The 25,828-nt window shown below is 64.8% G+C and overlaps 2 protein-coding genes across 8 annotated transcripts in view; one reads left to right on the forward strand and one right to left on the reverse strand.

The window, feature by feature from the left end:
* BRF1 (BRF1 RNA polymerase III transcription initiation factor subunit) overlaps nucleotides 1-15,452 on the reverse strand; it is a 47,013-nt gene extending 31,561 nt beyond the window's left edge. For 6 of the 7 annotated variants that reach the window (XM_032341592.1, XM_032341590.1, XM_032341589.1 and 3 more), the window contains exons 1-2: nucleotides 15,216-15,452; nucleotides 8,139-8,219 (exon numbers count right to left, since the gene is read on the reverse strand). In XM_032341592.1, coding sequence (XP_032197483.1) covers nucleotides 8,139-8,219; nucleotides 15,216-15,399 — 265 coding nt within the window. In that variant the 5' untranslated portion in view covers nucleotides 15,400-15,452. Of the gene's footprint in view, nucleotides 1-8,138; nucleotides 8,220-10,976; nucleotides 11,583-15,215 lie in introns of those variants that run through there. The other variant, XM_032341593.1, reaches the window with a different exon arrangement.
* Nucleotides 15,398-18,518, forward strand: LOC116590244 (translation initiation factor IF-2-like). The gene is made up of 4 exons (XM_032341834.1): nucleotides 15,398-15,712; nucleotides 16,342-16,753; nucleotides 16,894-17,096; nucleotides 17,212-18,518. The coding sequence occupies exons 1-4, from the start codon at nucleotides 15,398-15,400 to the stop codon at nucleotides 17,377-17,379; spliced, it is 1,098 nt and encodes a 365-aa protein (XP_032197725.1). The 3' UTR covers nucleotides 17,380-18,518.
* Nucleotides 18,519-25,828: the final 7,310 nt, after the last annotated feature.

A 25,828-nucleotide genomic window follows, 5' to 3' on the forward strand; every position in this document is an offset into this window, starting at 1 on the left:
CGCCGGTAACAGAAAACGCTTCCAAAGCCCCTGCCGCCCTCCCAAGTGTCAGGAAAGATGCCGTTCCACACACGTGTGTCAGGAGCAGGCGCCTGGGGGGCTCAGGCGTTGAGCGTCTGCCTTCGGCTCAGGTCACGGTCCCGGGGTGCCGGGATCCAGCCGCACATCAGGCTCCCAGCTCGGCGGGGACCTGCTTCTCCCTCTGCCTCTGTGATCTTCCTCTCACTCTCTCTCAAATAAGTAAAGAAAAATGTTTTTTCTAATTGTTCTAAAACAATAAAAAATAAGATAAAACTCAAACTTAGGGGCTTCTTGGTGGCTCCGTCAGTGGAGTGCTGACCCCTGACCTCGGCTCAGGTCTCCGTCTCAGCATCGCGAGTCCAGCCCCGCGCCGGGGGTGGGGCCTACTTCAAAACAAACCAGAACTCAAAACCAAGCGACGGGCCGAAGGGCCGGGCAGACACAGATCACTACCTTGCCACTGGGCTCGGGGGCGGAGGAGGAGCGGCTGCCGGCGGGGTCCCCAGGGAGGCTCGCAGCCGCCTCAGAGGCCTCTCCCTGCAGACCGGCGCAGACTCCTGCAGGAGGGTCATCCGAACGAACAAGGACACAGCAGGACAGCGGGAGGCCACGGGGAGAAACCCCAGTCCTGCGGAGCAGAGCTGAGGGCGCGGACACGGGCGCGCGCCGCGGGGCAGAAGGGAGCTGGGCGGCGAGGCCGCGGGGGCAGCGCCACACTCGCGGGAGGAGCGCGACCCCCTCCCCACGGCTCTGCTGGCGCAGCCCCCGCCAGTCTCAGGAACCGGCCTCTAAGGAGCACAGCACGGGGAAGGGAGGGACGCGGCAGCACACCAGGCTGGGGCCCACCAGGCTGGGGCCCACCAGGCTGGGGCACCAGCGCCAAGGCCGGGAGCCCGGACAGCCTGACGTGGGGCAAAGACGAGGGATCGCCCCCATCCACGGCCAGGACGGCTCGGACGTGCCCAGGGAGAGCCGGTCGAGGGCGGGAGGAGGCTGAGGACAGCGAGGCGGCTCGCAGCCCCGGGACAAGCAGCCGCCCGGCAGCCGGGCCGTGGGAGACACTGGCACCAGGGACGCTGGTCTAGGACGCGCTCCAGGGCCCGGTCCGGCAACTGCGCTGGGGCGCCAGAGGTCGTTTAAAACCTAGCATGAAGGGGCGCCTGGGTGGCTCAGTGGGTTAAGCGTCTGCCTTCAGCTCAGGTCATGATCCCGGGGTCCTGGGGTCGAGCCCCGCATCGGGCTCTCTGCTTGGCAGGGAGCCTGCTGCCCTCTCTCTCTCTCTCTCTCCGCCTGCCTCTCTGCCTACTTGTGAGCTCTCTCTGTCAAATAAATAAATAAAAAATCTTTAAAAAAAAAAAAAAAAAAACACAAGCATGAAGAAGAAAAGGAGAAAGTGCCGTCTCTGAGCCTGAGGGTCCCGGCTGCGCAGAGCCCGCGGCCGTCCACGCTGTCCCGCAAACACCACCACGAGAAGGCCTGAAACGGTGGCCAGACCTTCCAAGCCGAGAAGCTGCAGAGGGCAGGGAGCCGGAAGCGTCGCAGGGAAGGAATGAGCGGGCGAGGACTCCAGCCGGGCAGGAAGCAAACAGGACAGAGGCACGAGCGGACACTCTGCCGAGGTGAACACAGCAGCCGGCCTGATCGGTCCCCAGCGAGACCGCTTGAGGGGAACGGGGGAAGCACAGATCAGCACGGTCGGGAGTGGACAAGGCTGTCTTCCTGCGTCGGGAGGCCCCAGAGCCCAGGGCGAGGGTCTTACCAGCGACCCCGACAACAGTCTGAGTCTGAAAATGACGTCTTACCAAATCCGACAAGGGGAAGAGAACATCCGAAGTGGTCCCAGTAAAACCGATGAAAAGGCGTCGCATCCGAGAAGCTGCTCCTTCCAGCTTTAGACTTAAGAAAGAAAACTGAAGGCCCAGACGAAGGCCCAGACGGCTCCGTGTCCTCCCCCACATCCAGGAGGACGCTGGGGCCCTTACAGACAGCGGACAGGGCGCCCCGGGGCCCCAGGGGCCTTGTCCCAGAAGCACGAGGGGAGCCTCACATCCACAGAATCAGGGCAGTTCACCCCAGCAACCAGATAAAAAGAAAACCCGTACCAGTACTTCAACAGGCCACACGGACACGTGACGAAATGCGAACATCGTGCTTGCGGACAACACGCCCGTGGCCACGGTCACGTCAAGGTCAGGAGCCGGCCAAGACACACACGGTCACCACCCTGCCCCACGACAGCCACACGCACACGGCAGGAACACGCACGGAGCCCGGGACATGAGCGGGGCGTGAGCTGAGGAAGGGGCAGGAGTCACGGCGGCCACAGACCACGGGACCGCCCACGGGGCGGCAGCTACGGGCGACCACGTTTCTGAGGAAACGAACCATCCTGCACCAGCTGATCCCAACCAAACTCTGGGCAAGTCTCCCCGCGGACAGCCACAGCCGACCGCCGTACGCGCCACACAAGGGAGCCAGAGAAGCCGAGACCGGGCTGAAGGGGGACAGAGCGGAGAGCCTCGGTGAACGCACCGGGCCCAGCACACGCCCACCCACAGAGCGCCGTTCCAGAGACACGACAGACCCTGGTGTCCCAACACAGGCTGGGGCCGACTGTCCCACGTATGGTCCCTGGGGACAAACAGACCCGTTCAGCATCCTGCGGAAGGACAGCCGTGCTGATGGGCGGGAACCTGGACTTCTGCACCGAGAAACGGAAACCTCACCGCAACCTCACGCCCCCGGCACGAGACCGACCCGCGGTAGGTCCCAGCCCTAACTGCGCACCAGAAAACAACGCCTCCGGGCGCAAACCCGCGGGGTCCTCAGATCTTGGAGGAGACACAATTTCTTAAGTCACAAAACCCCCTAACCATAAAAAACCAACGTATTCGGACTCCACGGAAATTCGGACACTTCTATGCCTTAAGAGACAGGAGCGTGGAAAGCCAAGCCATCGGCTGGGGACAGGACCCACGGTGAGCGTTCCAGCGAGGACTCGGACCCAGGATGTGTGAAAACGTCGACCAAGCAGGGACAGAATGGCAGCTCAACTTCTCAAAACACGCAAGCAAAGGCACAGCGGGCGGGCGCCTCCCAGGAACGGGCTCTCCCGGCGGCCCAGGAGCGCACACGGTGGACACCAAGGACGGCGTGGCCCTGCGCTCACAGGGCCGTGGGTGGCGGGCAGCGGGCGGACAGCTCAGCCGTGCTTACGTGAGACACTCCCCGGCTGCCCTGGACGCCCCTCGCGGGCACACGCCCACCGGCAGCCGCCACCTAAGGGCGACACGTGCGGCCGCGGCTGGCGGCCGGAAGGGAAGCCCCGAGCGGGCAGGCCGCGTGGTGCCCCCACACAGCACAGGCCCCAGGGCAGAGCAATGGCCTGGCCCCTAGGAATACAACCGCCCTGACTGGTGAGGCCCACGTCCGCACGGACGCTCAGTGGGCAGCACGCTGATGGCCATGCGTCCGGGGCTCCACACTCTCCGTGTACTTAACAGAGCAGACAGACACACGGAAAGGACAGAAGTGTGTCCCAAGAAGAGGACCGTCAAGCCACGACTCCAAAGACAGACGGAAACCGCAAAGGGCCCAGTTAGGAAAGATGCCAACACAGCCTGGCAGTCACCTTCCATGCTGCTGGCCCGGGGTCACCAGCTTCTGCCTTCTGCGGGGCACCTGCCGGGCCCTCCGCACGTGCCCAGAGCGAGGACAAGGGGCCCGCAGGGTCTCTCTCGCTGGCCTGCTTGCAAACCACACCCGGAGTCCACTGCCAAAACACCAGAGATTGGCCTGGGAAAGGTGTGGGCAGCAGCGCCATTCGGGACGGAGGCCAGGACATGGCAAAGCCCCGTGAGCGCAAACCTCGGCCAGGGCCTGCGCTGTCAGGCGGCTCACTCCCCAGCTCTCCTGTTTCCTAGAGCGGCCAGCAGTGCCTAACACACCTACGGCGACAGAAGCTCCGTTCCCAGGCTGCACCCAAACCTGGCAGGGGGCACGGCACCCGGCCGGGGCTCCCACGAGCACCTCTCTGCAGCCGGTCAGCGCACCGGTGCACCCAGCAGCAGGGACGCAGCGGCAGGCATGGAAGGCACAACCCACAGCCGGCGGGAGGAGCCCCGACACATCAGAGACGCGCCAAGTACACCTTCGACGGTGTGTGCGGGACCCACGCAACGGGCCAGGTGACAGGAAGGAGATGAAACACCGTCTACCCGCCAGCGCCAAGAGAGAAGGAAATCTCTGGGGACAGGAGGGCAACACCGCGCAGGCTCACTGCCAGGCAAGGACCGCGCCGGCCCCCAGCGCTGTGTGGACAGCTCTGGTCGGAAGCAACAGGAAAGGGGCTGGACCCGCTGGCCTCCCTGAACCCCGCAGCCTCAACTCAGGGGGCAAAGATGTGATGCTGACCGTGGCAGGAGGGGACACCCACCCAGGCTGCTGGAGGGGCAGTCAGGCTGTCCTGCAGGCCCCAGGCCGCCGTCCCCCCCGCAGGAGCCCCGCGGAAGGGTTTGCAGAGGCCCACAGCAAGGGTCTCAGGGCTGCAGGCTGCCCGGGCAGCAGAGAGCTTCCCCACGGAGCTCGGCAGACGCCCCTGGAGCACCCTGCACAGTCGGCTTCACTACTGAGCCAAGGGGTCAGCACTCCTTGCGGGACGGACTGCTTCTGCGGTCTTCCCACCAAGTGTGTGGGCACCGAGGCCGCTCTTACGACGCTGCGGGCTCGGACGCACGCGCAAGCCCGGTGGACGCAGCGTGCTGGCTTGTTAGAGCAGACGCTCTGCACCGGGGAACGTCCTGCACACACAGGGGACCTTTAGGTCTGCCGAGGAGGAAGCACACAGTGTGGCCGCACCAGTGGGAAGGAAGCGGGCGGAGCTGGGCCGGCGCCACCGGGTCGAGGGCAGAGCGCTCCTTGTGCACCAGAGGCTCCGGCTGCCTGCCAGGACCAAGTCCAAGTCTGTGCGCGCCCGGTCAGACAGAAGCCCGACCATGCTACGGGGGGACCCACCGTCACCGTGGGGGTCTTCATGTGCCCTTAGGGGACAGAACGAGCCAAACCGAACTCAGCAAGCATCGCGAGGAGCCTGGCCTGAGGGACACGCACACGTGTGTGCAGAAAAACCTTCCTTTCATGGGCCCTGGGGACCAGACGCGACCATGTGCTGGCCGTAAGGCAAGCATCCGCCATTTCAAAGGGCAGAGGGCCTGCACACGGCGTCACCGCTAGCGAGAAAGAGCCACGCTAAGAGCAAACCATGGCCGTGAAGGAAGGAGCACGCGTCCAAGGTGCTGACCACACGCCCGGGCCGTGGCCGGAGCGGGTCCCACACGTACCCACAGGGGAGGGGGGTCCCTGAGCGCGAAGCTCGCCCAGCCGCCTTCCCAGCAGGCGCGCGTCTTGTCCTGCAGAGACGCCGCGCTCCTCACAGACAGAAGGCTCCTGGCACCCCGCTGCCAGCACCTCTGTGGGCACCATTTTTCCAACCACACTTGCTCACTACGTGTCTCTGGGTCACACTTTGGTAATTCTCCCAACATTTCAAAACTTGACTCATTGTTTGGGCCATTACGGTCGTCTGTGAGCCGTGATCTTCTGTGTTCCTGTTGCAGTGGCTTCCAGCCACGGCGAACCACGCCCACGGAAGACCATGAACTTCACCAATGTCGTGTGCGTCCCGACGGCTCCCCACACCGGCCGTTCCCCTCCCTCCCCCTCTCCTCGGGCCTCCCCGGTCCCTGAGACACAACAGTGTTGGAATTCGGCCAGTTAGAGAAGCCTGCGGTGGTCGCTAAGTGGTGTCCGGTGAAGGAAGAGCCGCGTCTCTCGCTTTACAGCAAAGCTGGAAGTGAGTGCGGAGAGGAAGGCATGCGGAAGGCGAGAGAGGCCGACAGCTTGGCCTGACCCCAGACAGTGAGCCTGGCCGTGGATGCAAAGGAGAAGTTCTCGAAGGAAATGAAAAGTGCCACTCCAGCGAGCACAGGGGTAAGAAAGCGAGACGGCCTTCGCGCCGATCGGAGAAAGGCTGAGTGGTCCGGAGGGATCAAACCGGCCGCCAAGACATTCCCTCCCGCCAAAGCCTGGTCCAGAGCCAGGCCCCGACTCGTCCGTCCCCTGGAGGCGGAGAGGGGACGAGCCTGCACGGGGAAAGACTGGAGGCGGCACAGATGGGCTCAGGAGGCTTAAGGCAAGCAGCCGGCTCCGTAATGACCGTGCAAGGGGAGCCCGCTGTGCCCATGGAGAGGCCGAGCGCGTTCTCCAGAAGAGCGAGCCACCCCGGGCCGTCTAGGACTTCCACAGCCGGAGAGGCGAGCCCAGTGCCTGTCGTCTAAGCTTCGGAGGCCGGGCTGAGCCTCCAGTTAGCGGCGACGCAGCTGGTGACTTGGAGTAGAAGCCGCGCTCGCTTACCCTCCTGAACGTCTGGGCCCCTACAGTCCTCCTGCCTCTACTCTGCCTGTGCTCCACGAGCGGAACCGCAAAGCCCCGATGACACGGTTTACTGAGTATTTCCAGCCGCGGTTGAGACCTGCTGCTCAGAAAACAAGAGCTCTCCTGCCAGAACTACTGCTCGGGGGCACCTGGGGGCTCAGTCGGTTAAGCCTCTGCCTTCGGCTCAGGTCATGATCCCAGGGTCTTGGGATCGAGCCCCACATCAGGCTCTCTGCTCAGTGGGATCTGCTTCTCCCTCTCCCTCTGCTTCTCCCCCTGCATATGCTTTTTCTCTCAAATAAATAAATAAAATATATTTTTTAAAAAGTCCAACAGACATTAGTGCTCACTGGCAGGGCACCTGGGCGCCCAAGAGCCTGAACAGAGGTGGACGATGAGATTAATGTTGGTTCGCGCCTCCTGCCGCGACAGCCAGCCTACAGATCAAGGAATCACTTTGATCTTAGGTCTTATTATCAAGAAACGCCTGTCCTAAGGCTGGAGCTGCCATCAGAGTGATTCTCTGACGGATCGGGGCAAAGTCGATGGAAACGTCCTGAAAAGGATTCTCCGTTCCAGATGCCGTCAAGAAGATCCGCGACGTCTGGGAAGAGTCAGACTATCCACAGGGGTTCGGAGGAAGTGGACTCCAGCCCTCGTGGGTGACGGTGAGGGTCCGAGTCTTGAGTGGGGGGCGTCCCTATCGCTGTGGTGGAAACAGCAAGAGAACCAGAGCCAGAAGCGGGGCGGGAAGACGGGACTGAACGGCCACAGTCTCCCGATCAGTCTTGAAAGACGGCGGCGAGGCTTCTTGCGGGCGAGCAGAGAAGGTGTGTTCCTGACACGGAGACTGCTCCCGGGGGAGAGACCGCGCGGGCGGCCGAGATGACAGCAGGGGACCTAGACTGTCCCGCACGCCGAGTCACAAAGCAACGGCAGGCTTGGGGAGGACCGACTCCCGTTTTGGAAGAAGTGCTCCCGTGGGTCGGATGCTGTCCAGCAGCGTCGCCTGCTACCGAGAAATCGTCCGTGCAGGGAAGAGCCGCCGGTGCCACAAACGTCCTTCCTGCCTCGTTTTAAGAAATTGCCGCGGGCACCCCCGCCTCCAGCCCCCGCCACCGGTCAGCAGCCGGCGCCGTGGGGGCCGGACCCTCCTCCAGCGAAGACGGGGACGGGCTGGGAGCCCAGGCCACGGTGCGCGTGGTTAGCAAGGAGGAGTTGTTAACGGAGGCACGCACAGTGACTTCCCAGACATGATGCTACCGCGCGTTAACAGACCACAGCAGAGCGCGAACTTCCGCACGCGCCGGGAACCCCGCGGTCCGTGTGCCTCTGCACCACGATGCTTTACTGTGGAGTCTGTGCGGAAGCTGCGGGGTCTCCTTGAAGACCACAGAACACAGGGATGCAGCAGCAGGAGGCCCTCTGCGTGCCCTGACGTTCCTGAAAGTGTCCTCACGCAAACACCCAAGAGGGCCTGGCAGAACGGGTCCCTGTCTGAGCTGACCACAGCTAACGTCCTACTTACTGGTGCGAGACCGGACACTTTCCCCAGAAGTCAGGAGTAACACACTCCTGTTCGACGCGCTTCAGAAAGCACTAGCCAGGGTCACTGCAGGCCACCCACTCCTGCCCTCCCCGCCCCGAAACCTGCCGTCCTCCAGAGCGCCCGCCATGGGGAATACCGTTCTGCAGGGTCTGCGCTCTGGACTCCTTTCCCAGGTTCACGTGGAAGCCGCCGCCCAGCGTTGGGGTTTTGCCAGCACCTAGAAAAACAATCAGACGGATTAGTCAGACCCTGGCAGGAAAGAACCGCACCAGCCGACCCTCATGGCACGGGGCGTTTCTGAAGCAAGGAAACCGTGGGATCAGCATTCGTGGCTGCAGAACTGGGGCCTCCCCTGCCACTCTTAGCAACTGGCAAACCTCCCCACCCTCAGGCCTGCCAGGACGCACGTGGCCCTGACCTTGAGCCATGGCAGGGGCCACACCCACCCACACTCTCTGACCGTGGTCCAGAGCGCACGTTGCCCCGTGGCAGCTAGAGAGAGCCAGCTCACCCGCGGACTACAGCTCACCCGCCCTGGGGCCCTCCACGTGCCCCGCCTCTGCCCGTGGCCGCTGGTCACTGCACCCGTCCCCCGAGGCATAGGACTGTGGGCCTCTGTGGTCCAGAGCCTACGAGCCAGCCGGCCTGCAGGAGGCACTCCTCACCCACCCGTGTGCAGCCCACCCACAGTACGGCAGCCTAGGGGGCCCCAGTCCCAAGGAGTGGCCACAGGCAGGCCTGCAGGCACTCTGCCTTGGGGCCTGCACCAATGCCGAGATGCCCCGGGACGGGCCATGCACTCCGCTCTGCACGGCCCTGGGGCTGGGACTTCGCCGTTACACTGCGAACAGCCAGGCAGCCGTCTGCTTGGCCCCAGACTGAAACGCCCCACCGTCGGGTGGCTGAGGAACGGCAGCAGAGCGGGGAAGCGCTGCCCGTCCTACGGGCCAGTGCGTCTGTGAGCAAGTGTCCACGGCAGGCTGAGAGGCTTCTGCGCGCAGGGGGCGCCTCAGCTGCAGGATGTCAGGCTTGCAGGGCGGGCGAGGACACACGTGACAATGAAATGGAAACTCGGCTGGGAACCCAGATTGTGTCCGGGAACAGCCCCCAGGGAAAGCACATGACCCATGTCTGTGGCCAGCAGAGACCTCCAGATCACCCACGGGCAGCCAGCAGCACGGGCAGTGCAGAGCAAGCACGGTGTCCAGCATACCTGGGACCGCAACCGAACCCCAAAGCAGCACCCACAGATTCCTTAACGCTCTCAGCAAAACGCGTCCTAACTTCAGTCCGCAACGAGAAGAAATAAGACACGAGAACATGGAAAAGAGCAACTGGTGGGCTCTGCTAGGCCACAAGCTGGGCTGGGCTGGCCAGGAGCAGAGCCAGGAGCCTGCTGCCCGGGGCCCGGCACTCCCAGCCCCACGGCAGGGCAGAGGGGCCTTGGGAGGGCAAGACTGCAGCCGGTCAGCGTCCTCAGCTGCCTCCTGCGTGGTTACCATGGTTACCAAGGCCTCAGGACCCTCCCAGTGGCCCCATCCAGTAGAGTGTGGTGCCCAGGACAGGGGTCACTCACCACCGGGGGATGGATTTGCTGCCACCCAGAGCTCTGCTTTCTACTGCTGCCCCAGCAGAGCACCACCGCAGACGTCCTGTCCTCAAGAAGCTGGTCACACAGGACGGGGAGGTACAGGGACCAGCAGTGAGTCCTCAAGGGCCTGGAGAGGGTCAGGCTGGCCCTCTTGGGGGCTGGAGAGCTGCAGGGCCCAGAGGACATTCAACCACCTGGACGGGCACCAAGGGGCTTCCCAAACCACCAGCAAACCACCAGCCAGTCCCCTAGAGCCTGACCCTGGGCTGCAGGGCTGAGGTCAAGGCTCTGCATCTCCTACCCTCCAGTTGCGGTGATGGTGGCTTCTTCCAACCTGGGGATCTCTACATTGGCAATCTTTTCAAACGGGAACCAGGAGGAAGCCCACACGCTCAAAGCACCTGGCCACGGCAGCCACACCTTGGCCTGTTTGTCTTCAGCACCTCCCCAACTTTTAATTTACGAAAAGAGAAACATCGCCACGTTGTCGTACTTGAAATGCGGGTGTACTTTTAATAAGCAACTGGACTCCTGCATTAGAAGAAGGATAACAGGGCGCCTCGGGGGCTCAGTGGGTTAAAGCCTCCGCCTTCGGCTCAGGTCATGCTCTCCGGGTCCTGGGATCGAGCCCCGCGTTGGGCTCCCTCTGCCTCTGCCTCTCCCCCTGCTGGTGCTCACTCTCTCTGTCTCTCTCTCCCTCTTCCTCAGATAAACACAGCCCTTAGAAAAGGGGAAGCGAAAGGACACTGCAGAGCCCCGCCTGCAGGAACAAGAACCGGGGCTGTCCCGCCGGCCCCCCCGCCCCACTCCCTGCTCAGACACAGAAGGCGGCCAGGCAGACCCCACCGAGGCGCTACCTGATGCTATTCGGGATTCCCGCTCCCCCCACCCCCGTGCTCTCTCTCAAATAAACAAAATCTTTAAGAAGAAGAGGGACCGCACTCCGGGCGGGTGTTAGACGCCGTCTCCTTCCTCCCCCGAGTCTCACAAAACCGCCGAGGCCTCCCCTTCCGCTCTCCCGAGACTTCTACTTGCTGTCCCCGTGCTGCTCTTGACTGCCTCTCCCGGACGACCGGCCACCGTGTCCCACACGGCTCCGTCCCGGGGCGGTCTCCCGACCGCTTCGCACACGGGGCCGGTGCACGCGCACACCCCTGCCCTGTGCTCCCCGAGGTCCCCAGCGTAGCCTCAGGGCATCAGGTGCTCTCAGGACACTCTGGGATCCGGTCCCCTCCAGACTCAGTGGTCCCGGCAAGCATGCTGGCCACCCGGAGGCAGAGTCTGGCACGCAGCAGATGACACCCACCAGGGCTAGGTCACAGGAGTCCAAATCTGGAATGCGCACGTGCGTGGTACAAAAAGTGCGTGTTTGGCGGGTCTCACCGGTAAGGCAGGAGGCCTCGGGGCTCTGAAGCGGGAAGCCAAAGGCCTGCCTGTGCCAGGCCGTCAGACCCCATCAGGCAATTCCCGCCACTTCTCAACACACCAGAAATCTTCCCTGACCGCGCCTGCAACAAAAGCGCACCAGCGGGTTGTCACGGGACAACCCGGCCAAGACCGCCCCCTCGCGGACGGCGGCAGAAGGCCCGATGCCACGCCCCGCGCCACCGCCACCTGCACACCCAGGAGCCGAGGGGCCACCGTGAGCCCAGGGACCAAGGCCAGCAACACCAGCACCTCAACACCGGGGACAGGAGGCCAGGCTGCGGGGCCTCAGCACCCCAGAACCACCCCTGTTTGCCCACACACTCCAACAACACGGCTGAGCACAGCTTTTAAGAACCCGACTCACAGGGAGGGTCTCTGTCGCTGCTGCGTGAGCCCTTCCCCAGAGGCCCTGGAGGTGGGCTCAGCAGTCGGGACACGAGCCCCTCGGGGCCTCCCAGAAAACTCCGGACCAGGCGATGGCAGTGCTGTGTCCCGGGACGCCGCCTGGACACGGACACAGGGTGACAGGGGGAGCTAAGCGGAGACCCCTCTCCACCCGATGCAGCACCCAAAGACCCTGTTCCGAAGGGATTAACACCCTGATTCTGGAAGCCATTCAGCATGGAGCGCGGCGGCCGAGAAACGCCGCCAGCGACATCGCAGACAGAGCAGCCCTGTCCAGCCTGGGCCTTGAGCGGAGTTCAGCCGACGTCTCCTGAGAGCAGGCAGCTTGGCCAGGACACCACCCTGCGCTCAGAGGCCTAAGTCACAGGTGGCAGGGCCGGGCACGGCCAGGCAGGAGGGCGCGGGTCCCACCGTTCCCCAGGGCAGAGGGACCTTTCCCAGCGAGCAAGGGCGGCCCCGCTCCTGGGAGCCCTCCCCGTCCAAAGCTGGGGGCTGCAAACCTTCCTCGCGGCTGGGGGGGGTCATCAACACAAACGTGCGGAAAGTACTTCACCACTCCGGTCTGTGACAACGCGGCGCTCACCGACGCCGCGACTGACAAGCCCACGTCTGCAGCCGTGAAAAGCTGTGACTACGGAAACCACGGCAAGAGCTCCCCGGGGGAGAGGGGGAAGGACCCCAGGGAGCAGGAACCGCAGGCGGCCTGGAGCTCCCTCCGCCTCCAGGCCGCGTCTGCGGGGAGCAGGGCCGACAGCTCCAGGGGGAGGTCCACAGCGGGGTCGGCACCACCAGCGGCAGAGGGGACAGCCGGGGGAGGGCTGCTGCCTCCCTCAGGGTGGACACACGGCACCGCACACACACTCCTACCCCGCTGGGAAGCTACACACAGGCCGAGCCCCTCCCCAGGGGAGCCGCAGGACCCCGCCTCAGGACCCCACTACGGCCCCAGCCAGGCCGACTTTGCCCACCGACTTGCCACTCTGGCCATGCCGAGCCGCGTGCTGTCCTCACACAGCCGCCCCTCGTCTCGGCTGGCCGCCTTCCTCACCCCCGTGCCCACTGGGTCCCCAGTAGCACTCAGCCACCAGCACTGGACCCCCGCCTCACACTGGGCTGGTCCAAGAGTATCTTCCAGGGACTCGGGGACCAGAGCTCCTGGGCCCCAGAGGCCAGGCCGGGCCCACAATGGGTGCTTGCCGGAAAGAGCCCGGTCGGGAGCCCACAGAGGCAGGGCTTCTGGCCCCACGGTCCTGGCGCCTCATCTACAGAGTCCCAGGTGCCCCGCTGTGCTGACTGTCCCTACGCAGCTCTCGAGGAGCAGGGAAGAGGGCTCAGGAAAGACAGTGACCGTGGGTCCCTGATGAGGGCCCATGGGGGGGATCTTGGGCCTTGAGCGCTGAGAAGCAAGCTCGGCTTCCAGGTGAGGCTGCCGCGGAGGAGGACCCGAGGGGAGCCCGCTGGCACGCGCTCGTCTGCCCGGGAGCTGGGGGAGCCCACGTCAGCAGGTCGTGAGGTCATGGCCCGAGCGGGCACGGGGGGGGGGGGGGTGCGGGGGGATGGCGGGGCACGGAGCCGCGGGCCCAGGAGCGGCCTCTCCGCCAGCCTGGGGGCTAAGAGCCCACGCAGCATCTGCAGCCCCTCCCTGCGGGTCCCCCGGAGGACAAGCCCTGGGACAGAGCCGGGCTGGGCTGGGGAAGCGTCTTCACACCCGTGGAACCGTGCCTTCCCGGGGCACCTGCTGTGAGACCGGCTTCACGGCACGCCGGCGGGGCACCCTGCGCACGTCTGCGACTCTCTCGCGTGCCCTCGCCCCTGCAGCCTGTGTCCCCAGCTGCCGGGAGGGCGGCCAGTCGACAGGTGTGGGGTGTGGTCAGCACAGCGCCCTTCCACAGGGCACCCTAAGTGTCGGCTCCTACACCCGTCTGTCCTTCCTGTTGACCTCACTCTTCCCAGGGACTCGAGGGACAGTCTGGCAGTGTGACAAAGCCACAACACAGTGCCGCGCAGCCCTCACCCCGGCATCCCAGGAAGTCGTCCCGGGAGAGCACGCAGACGCGCCCCGCGTCAGAGAGGACCGGCGGAGAGCGGGAGGGAGAAGCCAAGCAGACCCCAAACCGCTGTTTGCTAAGGTCGTCTGGGGCGGTAACGTTCCCGCAGGACAGGGAAGAGAGAAGACGGGAAAGGAAGTGCGGGGCCAGGAAAAGGGGCACCACCAGAGACCCCACAGACCTCAAAGGATGAGGGAAGGGCAGCCACAGCTCTGCAGCTTAGAGCAAATGGACCAACCTGGGCCCAGCCGCCCGGCCGCCAAGCCGCCCCCGGGGAGGGTGACCGCGGATAAACTACAGCCCACACTGCCCAAGATCCGGGACTTGGGGCTGCGAACCGTCTGGAAAGAAAACCTCTGGGCCCAGACGTGTCCACTGGAGAACGGCACCAACGCTCCGTCCCTCGACCGAAACACGAGGGACCGGAGTGGGTCCCCGCGGGTCCCAGGAGAGCCATCGCCTCGGTACCCACACAGCACCCAGCAAGCCGGCACAGCGACTCCCGCGGGCTTCTCGGGAAGGAAGGGCCGGTGGGCCGGGATGCCGGCGAGCGAGGACAGCGGAGCCGGGCCGCGACCCCGGAGCGCGCGCAGCAGCCGGTCCACCGCGGCTCGCGGTAGTGACTGTCGGCGAACCCGGCGCAGAACCGGCTTCCGCACCTGCACGGCCGGAAACCTCGGGCTGCGCGCACAGTCCGCGGGCGGCACCGGCGCGCGGCGGCGACTCGGGCCTCACCGACGGCAGCGGGACCGCGCAAGCGGAGCACCCGGACCCGGCCCAAGCGCTCCTGCGCCAACAGCGGGGACGGCCGCGACCGACACGACCCGCGCCGCACACGCGCCCCCACGACGGCGAGCCGCTCCCAGGGCCTCGGGCCGCAGAAAGGACAGGGCGTGCGCCCAGGGCGCCCCGCGGGCCTGCAGCGGCGTCGTCCCGTCCAGCGCCTTCCGCAGCCCGTCCTCCGCCTGGGGAGGGTGAGGGTCACGGCGCAGCCACGACAGGACCCGCCGCGGACACCAGGGCCCTCCAGGGCCAAGGCAGCGGCAGCGGCCGAGGGGAAGACGCCGGCCCCAGACGTGGGCACCCGGACACAGCCCGCGCGGAGCAGCGGGGACGGCGGCTCGCGGGACGGGGGCGACTGAACTTTTCTTTGTGCTCGCGGGGCGGGCGCCCTGACCGCCGGGGCCGCCCCGCAGCCGCCGTGTGAGCCGAGCTCTGGAGGGACAGGGCGGCCGCGTCCGCAGCGTCCGTCCTGTGAACTGCGCGATCCGCTGCCCCCCGGCTGCGCGGCGGGGACGGCCTCCGCTCGGGCACTGGGGACCGCCTGGCTACGGGAGGGCTGCCACGGGGACCGCACGCCAGGGTCCGCGGTGGCCCCCGCGCCCCCGCGCCCCCCGTGCCCCCGTGTCCCCCGCGACCCCCCGCGTCCCCCGCGTCCCCCCGGCCCCCGCGTCCCCCCGCGTCTCCCGCGTCCCCCCGGCCCCCGCGCCCCCCGCGTCCCCCCGGCCCCCGCGCCCCCCCGCGCCCCCCGTGCCCCCGTGTCCCCCGCGACCCCCCGCGTCCCCCCGCGCCCCCCGCGCCCCCGCGACCCCCGCGACCCCCGTGCCCCCGTGCCCCCGTGTCCCCCGCGTCCCCCCGCGCCCCCCGCGCCCCCCGCGTCCCCCGCGTCCCCCCGCGCCCCCCGCGTCCCCCCGGCCCCCGCGCCCCCCCGCGTCCCCCGCCCCCGGCCGCGCGGACCCACCGTCCAGCGACACGAACTGGCCCACGGCCGACGAGCCGCCGCCGCTGTTCTCCACGAACTGCACCTCCGACACGATGATGTTGTCCTCGAGCACCGACCCGCAGCCGGTGCACACGGCGTCGCCGCGCGCCGTGTCCAGCTCGATGTCGGTGCCGCCGCAGCCGCGGCACACGCGGCCCGTCATGACGGCGGCGCCCGCGCGGGCCCGTCCGCCCCGGCCCCGGCCCCGGCCCCGGCCCCCGCCCGCCCGCGCGTCCGCCCGCCCGACTCTCGCGAGGCCGCCGCCGCCGCCGAGCCCGCCGATTCGCCGCGGCAGATTCGCCGCGCAGGCCGCGGCCGCGCCGCCCGCAACGGTCGTGCCCGCGCGCCGGGGACGGGCACCGGGGCTGCGGCGCGGCCGCGAGGACTCGAACCCGCCACCTCCGGACGCCGGCGCCGCCGCCGGACCTCAGACCCACGGACCCGCAGGCCTCACGGGCCGCGCGCAGGCGCCAGCGGTAGGCGGGGCCGGGCGGTGGGCGGGGCCTGGGTGGGGACCGCCGCCGGGGACGGACTGGGAGCGGCGGGCGGAGCCAGGCAGGTGGGCGGGGCCGGGCGGCTGTGGGCGGGGCCGAGCGGCTGTGGGCGGGGCCGGGCGGCGGGCGGGGCCTGGGTGGGGAGCGCCGCCGGGGACGGACTGGGAGCGGCGGGCGGAGCCAGGCAGGTGGGCGGGGCCGGGCGGCTGTGGGCGGGGCCGGGCGGCTGTGGGCGGGGCCGGGCGGCCGGGGCGGGGCCGAGCGGCCGTGGGCGGGGCCGGGCGGCTGTGGGCGGGGCCGGGCGGCGGGCGGGGCCTGAGTGGGGAGCGCCGCCGGGGACGGACTGGGAGCGGCGGGCGGAGCCAGGCAGGTGGGCGGGGCCGGGCGGCTGTGGGCGGGGCCGGGCGGCTGTGGGCGGGACCGGGCGGCCGGGGCGGGGCCGGGCGGCTGTGGGCGGGGCCGGGCGGCGGGCGGAGCGCGCGCTCTTCCCGGAGTCCGCCGGCGGTCCTGGAGGCTGGCCCCGGCTCCCCGGCTTCCGCCTGACCGTGCGCGGCCGCCTGCGCCCCGGCCCCTGTAGCGTCCCCGCAGGGGCCCGCCGTGGCGGCACTTAGGGGCGCCTCTGGGTTCCCCTGGGCCCGACTCGCGACCCGCGCTCCGGCGCTGCAGGGGCGGCGCCCCCGGGCGGACGCGGACACGCGCGGAGCCGCGCTGCTCGGACCCTGAGGTCTGGGGGTGGGGGACGCGGCCGCGCTCAGGCCCCCGGGACGCGCGCGCTCGCAGCGGGAAGCCGGCGGTCGGGTCGGCCTCGCCCCGGCGCAGCGCCCGCGGGTTGCACGTGGCCCGGGAAGCGGATTCCCGCAGCCCCCGGACCGGGCCGTCGCGAGCGCGGTCAGGACCGTGGGACAGTGAACGGCCAAACGCCGGAGGAGGGGCCGCCCTGTCCCCCTGCGGGCGCTGAGCCGTGGCCGATCGCGCAGGGACTCCCCCGCGGCACGACCCCGCCGGGGGGCAGGCGGCCCAGCGCGCGCAGAAGCTGAGGGGCCTCGAGCCCCGCCGGACAGGGCGGCGGCCTCAGGGCTGCGGCCTCTCCTGCACTCAGAGTGGGCAGGGGGTCCGTGGAGCCCCGGCCTCCCCCTGCACTGCGAACGGATTCCACGTAGCGTCCAGCACAAGAGTCCAGCCGGGCCGGCCGGATGGCATCGGGCGAGAGCAGGTGCCGGCCCGGCTCTGTGCTGTGCGGGCCGCGGGCTGGCCTCTGAGCCTGGCCTTGCATGGGCGCTCCGGCTCTCCCGCACCCGGCAGCGCCAGGCCCACTGCCCTACTGCGGCGCCGGGCGTCAGGCCCATGCGGCCCATGCAGGGCCCGAGTGAGTCCCAGCCACAGGCAAAGATGCCTAAGAGGCCAGAGCCCGAAGAACTTACCTGAAAACCCTAAAGCACGGCCTTTTCTTCATAAAAATGTTTCACTCATGTCCAAAACAGGCAGAAGATAGGAAAACGTTCCTGAAAAAGCACCGGCCGCACCACAGCCTGTTGCCGTCCTGCCGGCTTGGCTCACCTCCCCTCATGGGCCTCATCTCGCTGGGACACCAGGGGAATCGCAGTGGGGCTGGGCTCACACCCGTCCCCTCCCTGCCTGCGTGGACGTGAGCCCGCCCCAGCCCCCAGCCCCCTCCACCCAAGCGGATTTTGTGCTGCTCGTAAGCAGTGCGGTCGGGTGTCTGTGAGACGCGCACACGCGCCATCTTCTTCCTCCTCAACACGGCTCGATTTGCTCACTGAGACCTTCTATTCGCCGCCGCTGCCGTGTCCTCGATGGTGCAAACTGCAGAGATAACAGAAAGAGATAACAGAGGGGATTCTGCATGGCGTCTCCTGCTGAGGACGTGAGGCTGTTGCAGGGGTGAACCTCGTGTTCGTGGGCCCCCCAGCACGTGGGCAAACCCCACAAAGACCCCCCGGGGTGCGTCTGGAGCTGCAGAGGTCGCACACCCTCCGCGCCCCGGGAGAGCCAAGTGGGGCGGCTGTGGTCACTCTCTGACTTGGCCACGCCGGGTCCTGCAGGGAGGGGAGGGCCGCCGCCAGGCCCCGGCTGCTGCCAGTGTGGACGGGACACACTTGGGCGGGGGGCAGAAGGGAGATGTCCCCGCAAGGACAGACAGCCGAAGGGGACGGAGCATTGGGACGAGCCCGAGACCGCAGCCACGGCGCCCGAGAAGCAGCCGGAGAGCTCTTCTCTCTGGCCGCCTGTCCTGCGCGCCTGCAGAGAGGCCGCGGGCCTCCAGACACAGGGCCCCTGCCCCGTCGCCCCCGACACGCCCCTGTGGGGAGCCGTGGGGAGCAGGGAGAGGAGGCGGTCGTCCCTGCTGGGCCCTGTGCCGGGGGCGGGGGAGACATCTGGAGGGGAGCCCACCCTCTGGGACCTGGCTGCAGACCTCACAGGCCAGATGCACAGCCCTGAGGCAGGGGACAGGGAAAGGGCACGGGGGTGAACCCACGGTGTGGGGTCAGGTGGGGCGCTGGGGAGCGGCTGGGCCACGGGCCGGGGGAGCAGGGTGGGCAGCAGTAGCCCGACCCTCATACAGAACTGCAGGCTGGGGGTCCTTGCCATTCAGCTCTTTCAAGACATCCTTCCATTGTCTTCCTGCTCCCATCATTTCTGCAGAAAAATTCTGTGTCACCTCTTTCTGTTGCACCCAGAGGATAAGACACCAGTTTTCCTGGATGCTTGTAAATTTTGACTTTCAGGAGTTTTATTAGGATATTCCTAGGTGTATTTGCTTTGTACTTATGCCAATTAAAATTCGTAGAATGTCTTTAATCTACCGTTTTTGTTTTTCATCTTTTTAAAAAATTCTTGGCCAATATCATTCAAATATTGCTTCTGCGCCATCGTCTGGGAGCCCTGTGCTCTGGGTCGGGGCGACACCCAGGCCCCGTTAGCAGCGGGCACCGTGCCTCCCGCACTGGATCTGTAGTCTCCATCGCCCCTGCCCTGCCCCTGGGTATTTTCTACTCACCCAGGCTCCACTTCACAAATCCTCTTTTCTGCTCTCCAGAACCTGTGGTTGAAATCATCTACTCGGGGGAGGCCTGGGGGGCTCAGTGGGTTAAAGCCTCTGTCTTCGGCTCAGGTCATGATCTCAGGGTCCAGGTTCTCTGCTCAGCTGGGAGTCTGCTTCCCCCTCTCTCTCTGCCTGCTGCTTTGCCTACTTGTGATCTCTCTCTCTCTGTAAAATAAATAAAACCTTAAAAAAAAAAAACCTTAAAAAAATCCATTTAGTTGCTGACGTCACTTCTCCAGCGTGCGTCTGGTACTTTCTCTTCAGACCTCCGTTCCCTGAATAAATTCTCCCTTTTTTCCATTTGTTTTCTTGCACGTAGTAACATTTTAAGGTTCGTTGCAGGGATTCTCCTATCTGGTGACCCGTGGGTTCATGTTGACTGTTTATTCCTGGTTCGTGGGACCCTGTCTCCTGGCACACCTGATCATTTTGGGATAAATGAGGATCCCCCTGCTGGAAAACGCTGAGGCTCGGGGAGACGTCTTGCAATTCAGAGAGAAATAAATCATTTTTATTCTGCCACTCAGAGAGGGTAGGGGTCCGCTCCTTGATACAGTCAGGCACTGAGAGGGTTCCAGCTCTGTTTCGGGCTTGGGGAGGGTACTCTGTTTTCTTGCTTGCAGGCATTGCCTCCTAGGGGCCGGACCCCGAGCCCGAGGAGTCACCAGGGACCCCGGACCCTGCGGGGCAGTCCTGGGCCTCCACCTTCTGTGAGACTCCCCATACCTCTGCTGGCCTTTTCCCCCCACCCCACCCCCGCCCCTTGACTTTTATTTAGGTCTTTCTTAATTTCTCCCGAAAATGCTTTTGGGTTTTGTTTACAGCTTGGTGGAGCTGTAGCAGGGATGGAACACCCACACGTAATGATGTGTCTGATTTCATGAGTTTCCCTTCCGGCTTCTTCTTCGGCCCAGGGGCCACTTGCTGGGTTTGGCGAGTGCTGCCGCCCATGACCACAGTCAACACCATGACCTTCCTCCTGCCCCACTTGCGTCCGCGGCTCTGGAACTGGCCGTTTCTGCCTTCTGTCTCGGGTCTCCGGAGGTTTCCCAGTGTTACCGACCCTCTCCGAGAACCACAGTGGGTTCACTGGATCTCTTTAATGCTTTTGTTTTCTGTTTCACTGATTTCTACTCTTGGTGTTTATTCTATTGTTCCCTCTGCTTAAGTGACGTTTATAATCAGTTCTTTCTCTGCCTGGTTTTGTAGGGGGGAGACGAGCTCACTGACACGGCTTCCTTGCTCTATGACGCGGGCCTTGCAGTGCTAGACATCTGCCTCTAACCACCACTTTAGTCGAATCCCACAAATTTCAACGTCTTCAGTTTTCATTTTGTTCAATCTGCTGTTCTTTCTACTTTCTCTCTCGATTTCTTGGTGGACCAAGGGTTGTTCGGACGCCCAGTGTTGAGTTTGGGGAACGGGATGGGGTGGTTGGCTTCTGGACGCCCCACCTGTTACACTCCCTGGGCGCACACCCTCTCCGCACACGGCCACACTCAGCCCTCGCGGCCACGCTGTGCGGCTGCAGACCCTGTTCCCTGCATTTCGTGGAGCCCCTGAGAGTCTGAGGGGGGACAGCCCTAATCCACGTGGCCTACAGCAGACAAGCCGGAATCCTGCCTGGATCCGCTGAATCCTGTCCTCACTCTGGGAGCCGGCAGGGCTCACGGGGAAACTCCCGGAGGAGAGGGTGTGCGCCCCTGCATGCAAGTGGAGGGTTTCAGGGAACACAGGGACAGGGGTTGGGGATGGCAGCACCCACCAGGGCAAGAGGTTTGAAGAGTGTGGCTGGTTTGGGTGATGGGGAGAAGGGGGTGCCGTCAGGGCCAAGAAGATTTTTTTTTTTTAAGATTTTATTTACTTATTTGACAGAGAGACACAGTGAGAGAGGGAACACAAGCAGGGGGAGTGGGAGAGGGAGAAGCAGGCTTCCTGCCGAGTAGGGAGCCCGATGCAAGGCTTGATCCCAGGACCCTGGGACCATGACCTGAGCCGAAGGCAGAGGCTTATTGACTGAGCCCCCCCAGGCACCCCTGGGCCAAGAAGGCTCTGCTCAGACGGACCACAGAGCGAGTGAGCCACCCGAAGGTGGGTGCGGACACGAAGAATGGAGTCAGTGAGCGAGAACGCAGGGAAGCTGCCCCCCTGGGGCACCTGTCAGGCCCCCCCGGGCAGCCCCCAGCAGCTGGCACACAGAAGATGCTCACTGAGCCCCTCGGATGGGCTGGGCCACAAGCTCAAAGGGCCAAGCATGGGGAGACAGAGGGCATGACGCCCGCCCCCGAGCACCCATGAAGGCGCCCGTGTAAGCAGGTTAGGGAGCAGAAGGCAGGCTGGGGAAGGGCAGGTGGTGCCCTCCAGTCAACCGTGAGGAGGGCCCTGGGTTTTCTCCTCCTCTCTCTGATCCCAGGGACACATGAGCAGCCAGGCTGGGCCCCAGCCGGGGGCTTAGGATGTGACCGTTTCTTGGAGGGGACCCCAGAAAGCAGTGTGGCCATCAGACTGGAAAGCCACTGGCTTTAAGCTAAGCTGACCCACCCAGGAGAGGAAGCAGAGAGGGTTTCCTGGGCCTGGGGCCTGGGAGCCAGCCTGGCCAGTCGGGTTCCAGGGCGGGGCTCCACAGATGGCCCCTCCTCGCAGCTTTCTGTGTCTGCCATGCCATTTCGTTAATTTTCTGCATTTTATGATGCTTTGATGCCTTGTGGCCATGCAGATCCAGGGTCCGCTCATTCCTCGAGACAGCGAACCGCTGGCCTGGGCTCTCCTTTGATACACAAACCAATAACCCCTAGACAGACGCCGTCTGCCCCATGTCATTTCACGCCTGCAGTCCAGGACACTATCCCTCTGCCCTGGTTGACCCCAGGGCCAGGCTCCAGACCACTAGGGGCCACGCCTCCAGCCCAGAGACCAACCCTAAGGCTCCCATCACCTCCCCTTTCCACCCAATACACGGCCACGGGCCAGTTCTCCAAACCCCCCTCCTGTCTGCATAATGGGGCGATGGTCCCTCCATCCTCATTTTGTAGGAGCACTTGGGGGAGCAACCAATATCCTACGGACACTGGTTTTGTTTTCAGACAGCTCAGAAGACCCCTCCCTCTCCGTGAGGCTTGGTGGGGCTGCATCCACCCTCCTCCACGGGAGCTGAGGGCCAGGGCATGCGTCCCCACGCCGAGACCCAGCACGGTCACCCACCTCTGCAGCTAGATCAAGAACTGGGCTTCTCAGGATGTCCTGATGTCTCCAAGCCTCAGCTGAATCCAGTGACCCAAACACACGTCCCCAGAAGGGAAGGGCCTGGGGAGAGGGACCATCACGGTGGAGACACAGCCCCTGAGCTGGGTCATCTGGATTAGCCGGGCGACAGTGCGGCATGAGTCGGTAGAACGCTTGGATCCCGATTCCCAGACTCCTAGTCTACTTACGTACAAACACATGATTTCCCGGCCCAGAGGGTAGGGCGCCCACTGCTTACCTGCTGGATAGACAGGATCTGCGCCTCGGACAAGGGTGATGCCACACCCGCTCTCCCCACCTCTGCCCTGGTCTCAGGCCGTGTCTGGCTCAGAGCTGTGCCATCCCCCACCTCTGCCCTGGTGCCAAACCCAACGTCCTGGGCCCACCGCCATCCGGCCCACCTGCACTTCTTCGACTGAAGAAACACCATTGCTGGCTCCCGGGGGGCTCCTTCAGTTAAGTGTCTGCCTTTGGGTGAGATCAGTCCTGGGATCCAACCTGCATCCGGCTCCCTGCTCGGTGGGAAGCCGGCTTCTCCCTCTGCCTGCCTGTTCCCCCTGCTTGAGCTCTCTCTCTGACACGTAAAAAAAAAGAAAGAAAGAAAGACTGTTGCCTTCAGATCACCAAGATCATTTTTGCTAATTGTAAAACATTAGGAAAATAAGGAAAGCCCCAAGGAAAACCAGAAGTCAGCCCCACACCTGCTGAGCTGCCCCGAGCTGGGCGGGTGGTTCCAAGGTCCAGCGGCCGCTGCTCTCCTGCCTCCAGCGGCTTATCCGGGAGCACCCTGCAGTCCGGGAGCACCCTGCGGACGCCTGTTTCAGGGCCTCACGGTTTCCTTCTCCAACATTTACCTGCTGGAGTGGCAAACGGTGACGCTGTCTCCACTGCGGGAAACACAGGGAAGGGGTAAGGTTTAGACACAAAGGTGGTCTCGCTCTCAGGGCCGAGAGCAGCCAGGGCAGAGGCAGCAGGCGTGCGTGCATCCTTCTTCCGTGCCCTGTGCCCAAACCCGGGACACGCTGTGCGCTCGGCTGTGCATGCCGCTGTTTCCCACGTGATGTGCACAGAGCATCTCCCCATCGCGGGACAACTTCAAGGGTGTCCATTCTGCTGGGGACCCTATGCACCCCCATGCTGACACGTCCTCGGCTGTCAGACGTTCCTCTACCCGAGTTCTGCTCTTTGAAATGTCACACGCGCCACTTCCCCTCCCCCTGCTGACATTCCCTGCATTGCCTGAAGACACCCGAGACCCGCAGCTGAGCCACCCTGCAGAGGGCTGCTTGCTCCGGCCCCCGAGCGGCCGCCTGCACTAAGGAGTGCGGTGGACACTTGCCGTGAGCAAAGTGAGACACCGCGGTGTCCTGGTGACCAGAGGTCCACATTTAGTCCACGCTCACGTGTGTCCAAGAGCCGGGGAAACATGCATCTTTTTTTAACTTGCAATTTTTGATTCTGGTGCCAGTGAGCAATGCAGTGTCTCTACCCGACATCTGTTTTGTTTGTTTGTTTGTTTATTAGACGTAAAGACACTGAGGGGGAGAACATTAGCAGGCGCCCTGCTGAGCAAGGAACCCGACATGGGGCTTGATCCCAGGACTCTGGCGGGGATCATGACCTGACCCGAAGGTTAAGCCACTGAGCCGCCCAGGTGCCCTCCATCTGACATCTTTTGTGAATCTTCTGCTGCTTTTCTGATCTTTTCGCACTGGGACCTTTGAACGGCCTCGGAGATTTGCACGATTCCCTTAGATACTGGGTGTTACCTTGGCGAGAAAGCACTCTTGCTTGTTGAGGGAGCAGGAGCTGAGGTGGGGGCCCTTTGTGTGGCTGCTTTCTCCGGGCCTGGGAGGAGCCCAGCCAGAGGGCACCCAACGCCCAGCCAGCGGTGGGCTTGGTCTGCTGGCTTCTGACGTCGGAGCCGGCACAGTCGTCCTCTGTGTTCAGTGTCCGATTCATGGGTGTGCACTGCAGAGGAAACAGGAACCAAAGACAAGCAAAAAGGAGGAATCGAATCGAGTGAATGCCCAGGACGCAGGCGCTTTCTCAACACGCCGGATCCGCCTCTAACCCGAGCACACGCCCTCTACACACATCGCCTGCCTGGAAATACCTGTTCCACCTGCCACGTGCTCGTTAGCCAACGATGGCGCCGTGGATTCAGTTTTTAGGCATCTGCACACATATGGTTTCCCACGGCCGGCTCGCGTTTGCCACGTTTGCCGGCCAGCTGTGTGACCTGCTCTGTGACCCTGGAAGGCCCCCGCGGGAGGCAGGCTGGCTGGGTCTGCATTTCATTCCCTACTGGGCTGACGTCGACCTCGGGGTCACTGGCAAGTGTCGCGGAGGGGTGCTGCCACACGCAGGGCCTTCTGACCGGCCTCCAGCGGTTCCCAGATGGAGGTGCTGAACCTTCCAGGTGCTCGTACCCACCCCCCACACCAGCACCAGCACAGGGACCCTGGCGAGGAACAGGAGCATCTCTCGCCCGCGACTCCGGCTGGTCCCCACCGTTGGCGGGGGCACCTTTCCCAGCCTCTCCGCGGCTCCTACCCATTCGCGGGGGGCTAGCGTGCTGGGGACCACAGACACATTTCCCCCACTCACCGTCTCACCCTGCAGACAGTGGGTTTGGCCATGGACACCTCTGACACGTCCAGCCCTCAGCCAGGAATGTCCTTCGGTGGTTCTACACTAAGAGAGCCCCCAAGCCTGGAGGTGGCATTGCTGTGCTTCACGGGGAGGTCCGTCTGGGTCTCCCGCTGGCGTTTTGTCCGGGGAAGGCTGATATCTGATTGTCCTGCGGGCGGCGTGAGGAGAGCCCGTCCACCTGCTTGCCCTGCCCTCTTCGTCTCCTTGTGGATTCCAGCATGGTTGTGGCCCTGGCCATTTCGGAAGACGCTCACACGTCGGTTAGGAAAACTGGTCTCCTCCAAGGTGTGGTTCCAGTGCTGACAATGAGCTCCAGCTTCACTCGGTGCACACCCGTGAGCTTGGCTGACGGCGCTGCGTGGCAGGCCCCGTGTCTCCGCTGAGAGGACTCAGGATGGCCCTCCAGGACAACAAGCTCTCCTTCCGGCAGGGCCTGTCAGCAGCTTCCCAAGGTCCTGTGGCAGTCTGAGGTCTCCAGAGACACGGACCCCCACAAAGCACGTGGACAAGGAGATTCTCTGCGAGATCGTGTGATGAGGACCTGGCTCTGTGACCACGGGGCCTGAGAGTCCCGCGATCTGCCGTCCCCGAGCCGTGGTGCGGGGGAGCCCGTGCTGTGACGCAGCCCGAGTCCTGAGGCCAGAGAACCAGGGGAGCCCAGGGTGTGAGTCTCGGTCCGAGGACAGGACGTGGGGGGAAGCATCTCCCCTCAGCGATGAGGCGGGAAAAGGGGGCACATCCGTGCCCTTCCTCCACCTTTAGTTCCACCCGGGCCTGGACCGGACGGGGCCCAGCACCCTGGGACGGCCACCCCCTTCACAGAGCCCCCCACCCACATGCCGGTCTCCCCGGGAGCCCCCCACCCCCACCCGCCCCAGGAGGAATGTCTGACCCGGGCGCCTGTGGCCAGTTGTGCCGACACACAAAGGGGTCCCCACCCTCCTCCGTCACCGTCTTTGGATCCGTCTCCTCACTGAGAAACAAGGTGTCGCTGACACACAGTCACATAGTCCTTCACAAGCCGGGCATATGCCCGTAGTGTCCACTGGAAAGCTGAGAAAGGGGGCTTCCCCTCTGGGGCGTGGGTCTTGTGTCCAGCCCTCAATGGAAGGCTCTGTCCCAAGGGAGAGGTGAGA

This window comes from Mustela erminea, chromosome 5, assembly GCF_009829155.1.
Source record: "Mustela erminea isolate mMusErm1 chromosome 5, mMusErm1.Pri, whole genome shotgun sequence".
Classification (NCBI taxonomy): Eukaryota; Metazoa; Chordata; class Mammalia; order Carnivora; family Mustelidae; genus Mustela; species Mustela erminea.

Bases quoted from the DNA above. Each gene is read 5' to 3' on its own strand.
- LOC116590244 (XM_032341834.1), top strand. From the start codon at position 15,398: ATGACGGCGGCGCCCGCGCGGGCCCGTCCGCCCCGGCCCCGGCCCCGG. The intron at 15,713-16,341 runs GTAGGCGGGGCC...GGCGGCACTTAG, and splicing joins GCCGCGCGCAGGCGCCAGCG to GGGCGCCTCTGGGTTCCCCT. The intron at 17,097-17,211 runs GTGAGTCCCAGC...TGTCCAAAACAG, and splicing joins GCGGCCCATGCAGGGCCCGA to GCAGAAGATAGGAAAACGTT.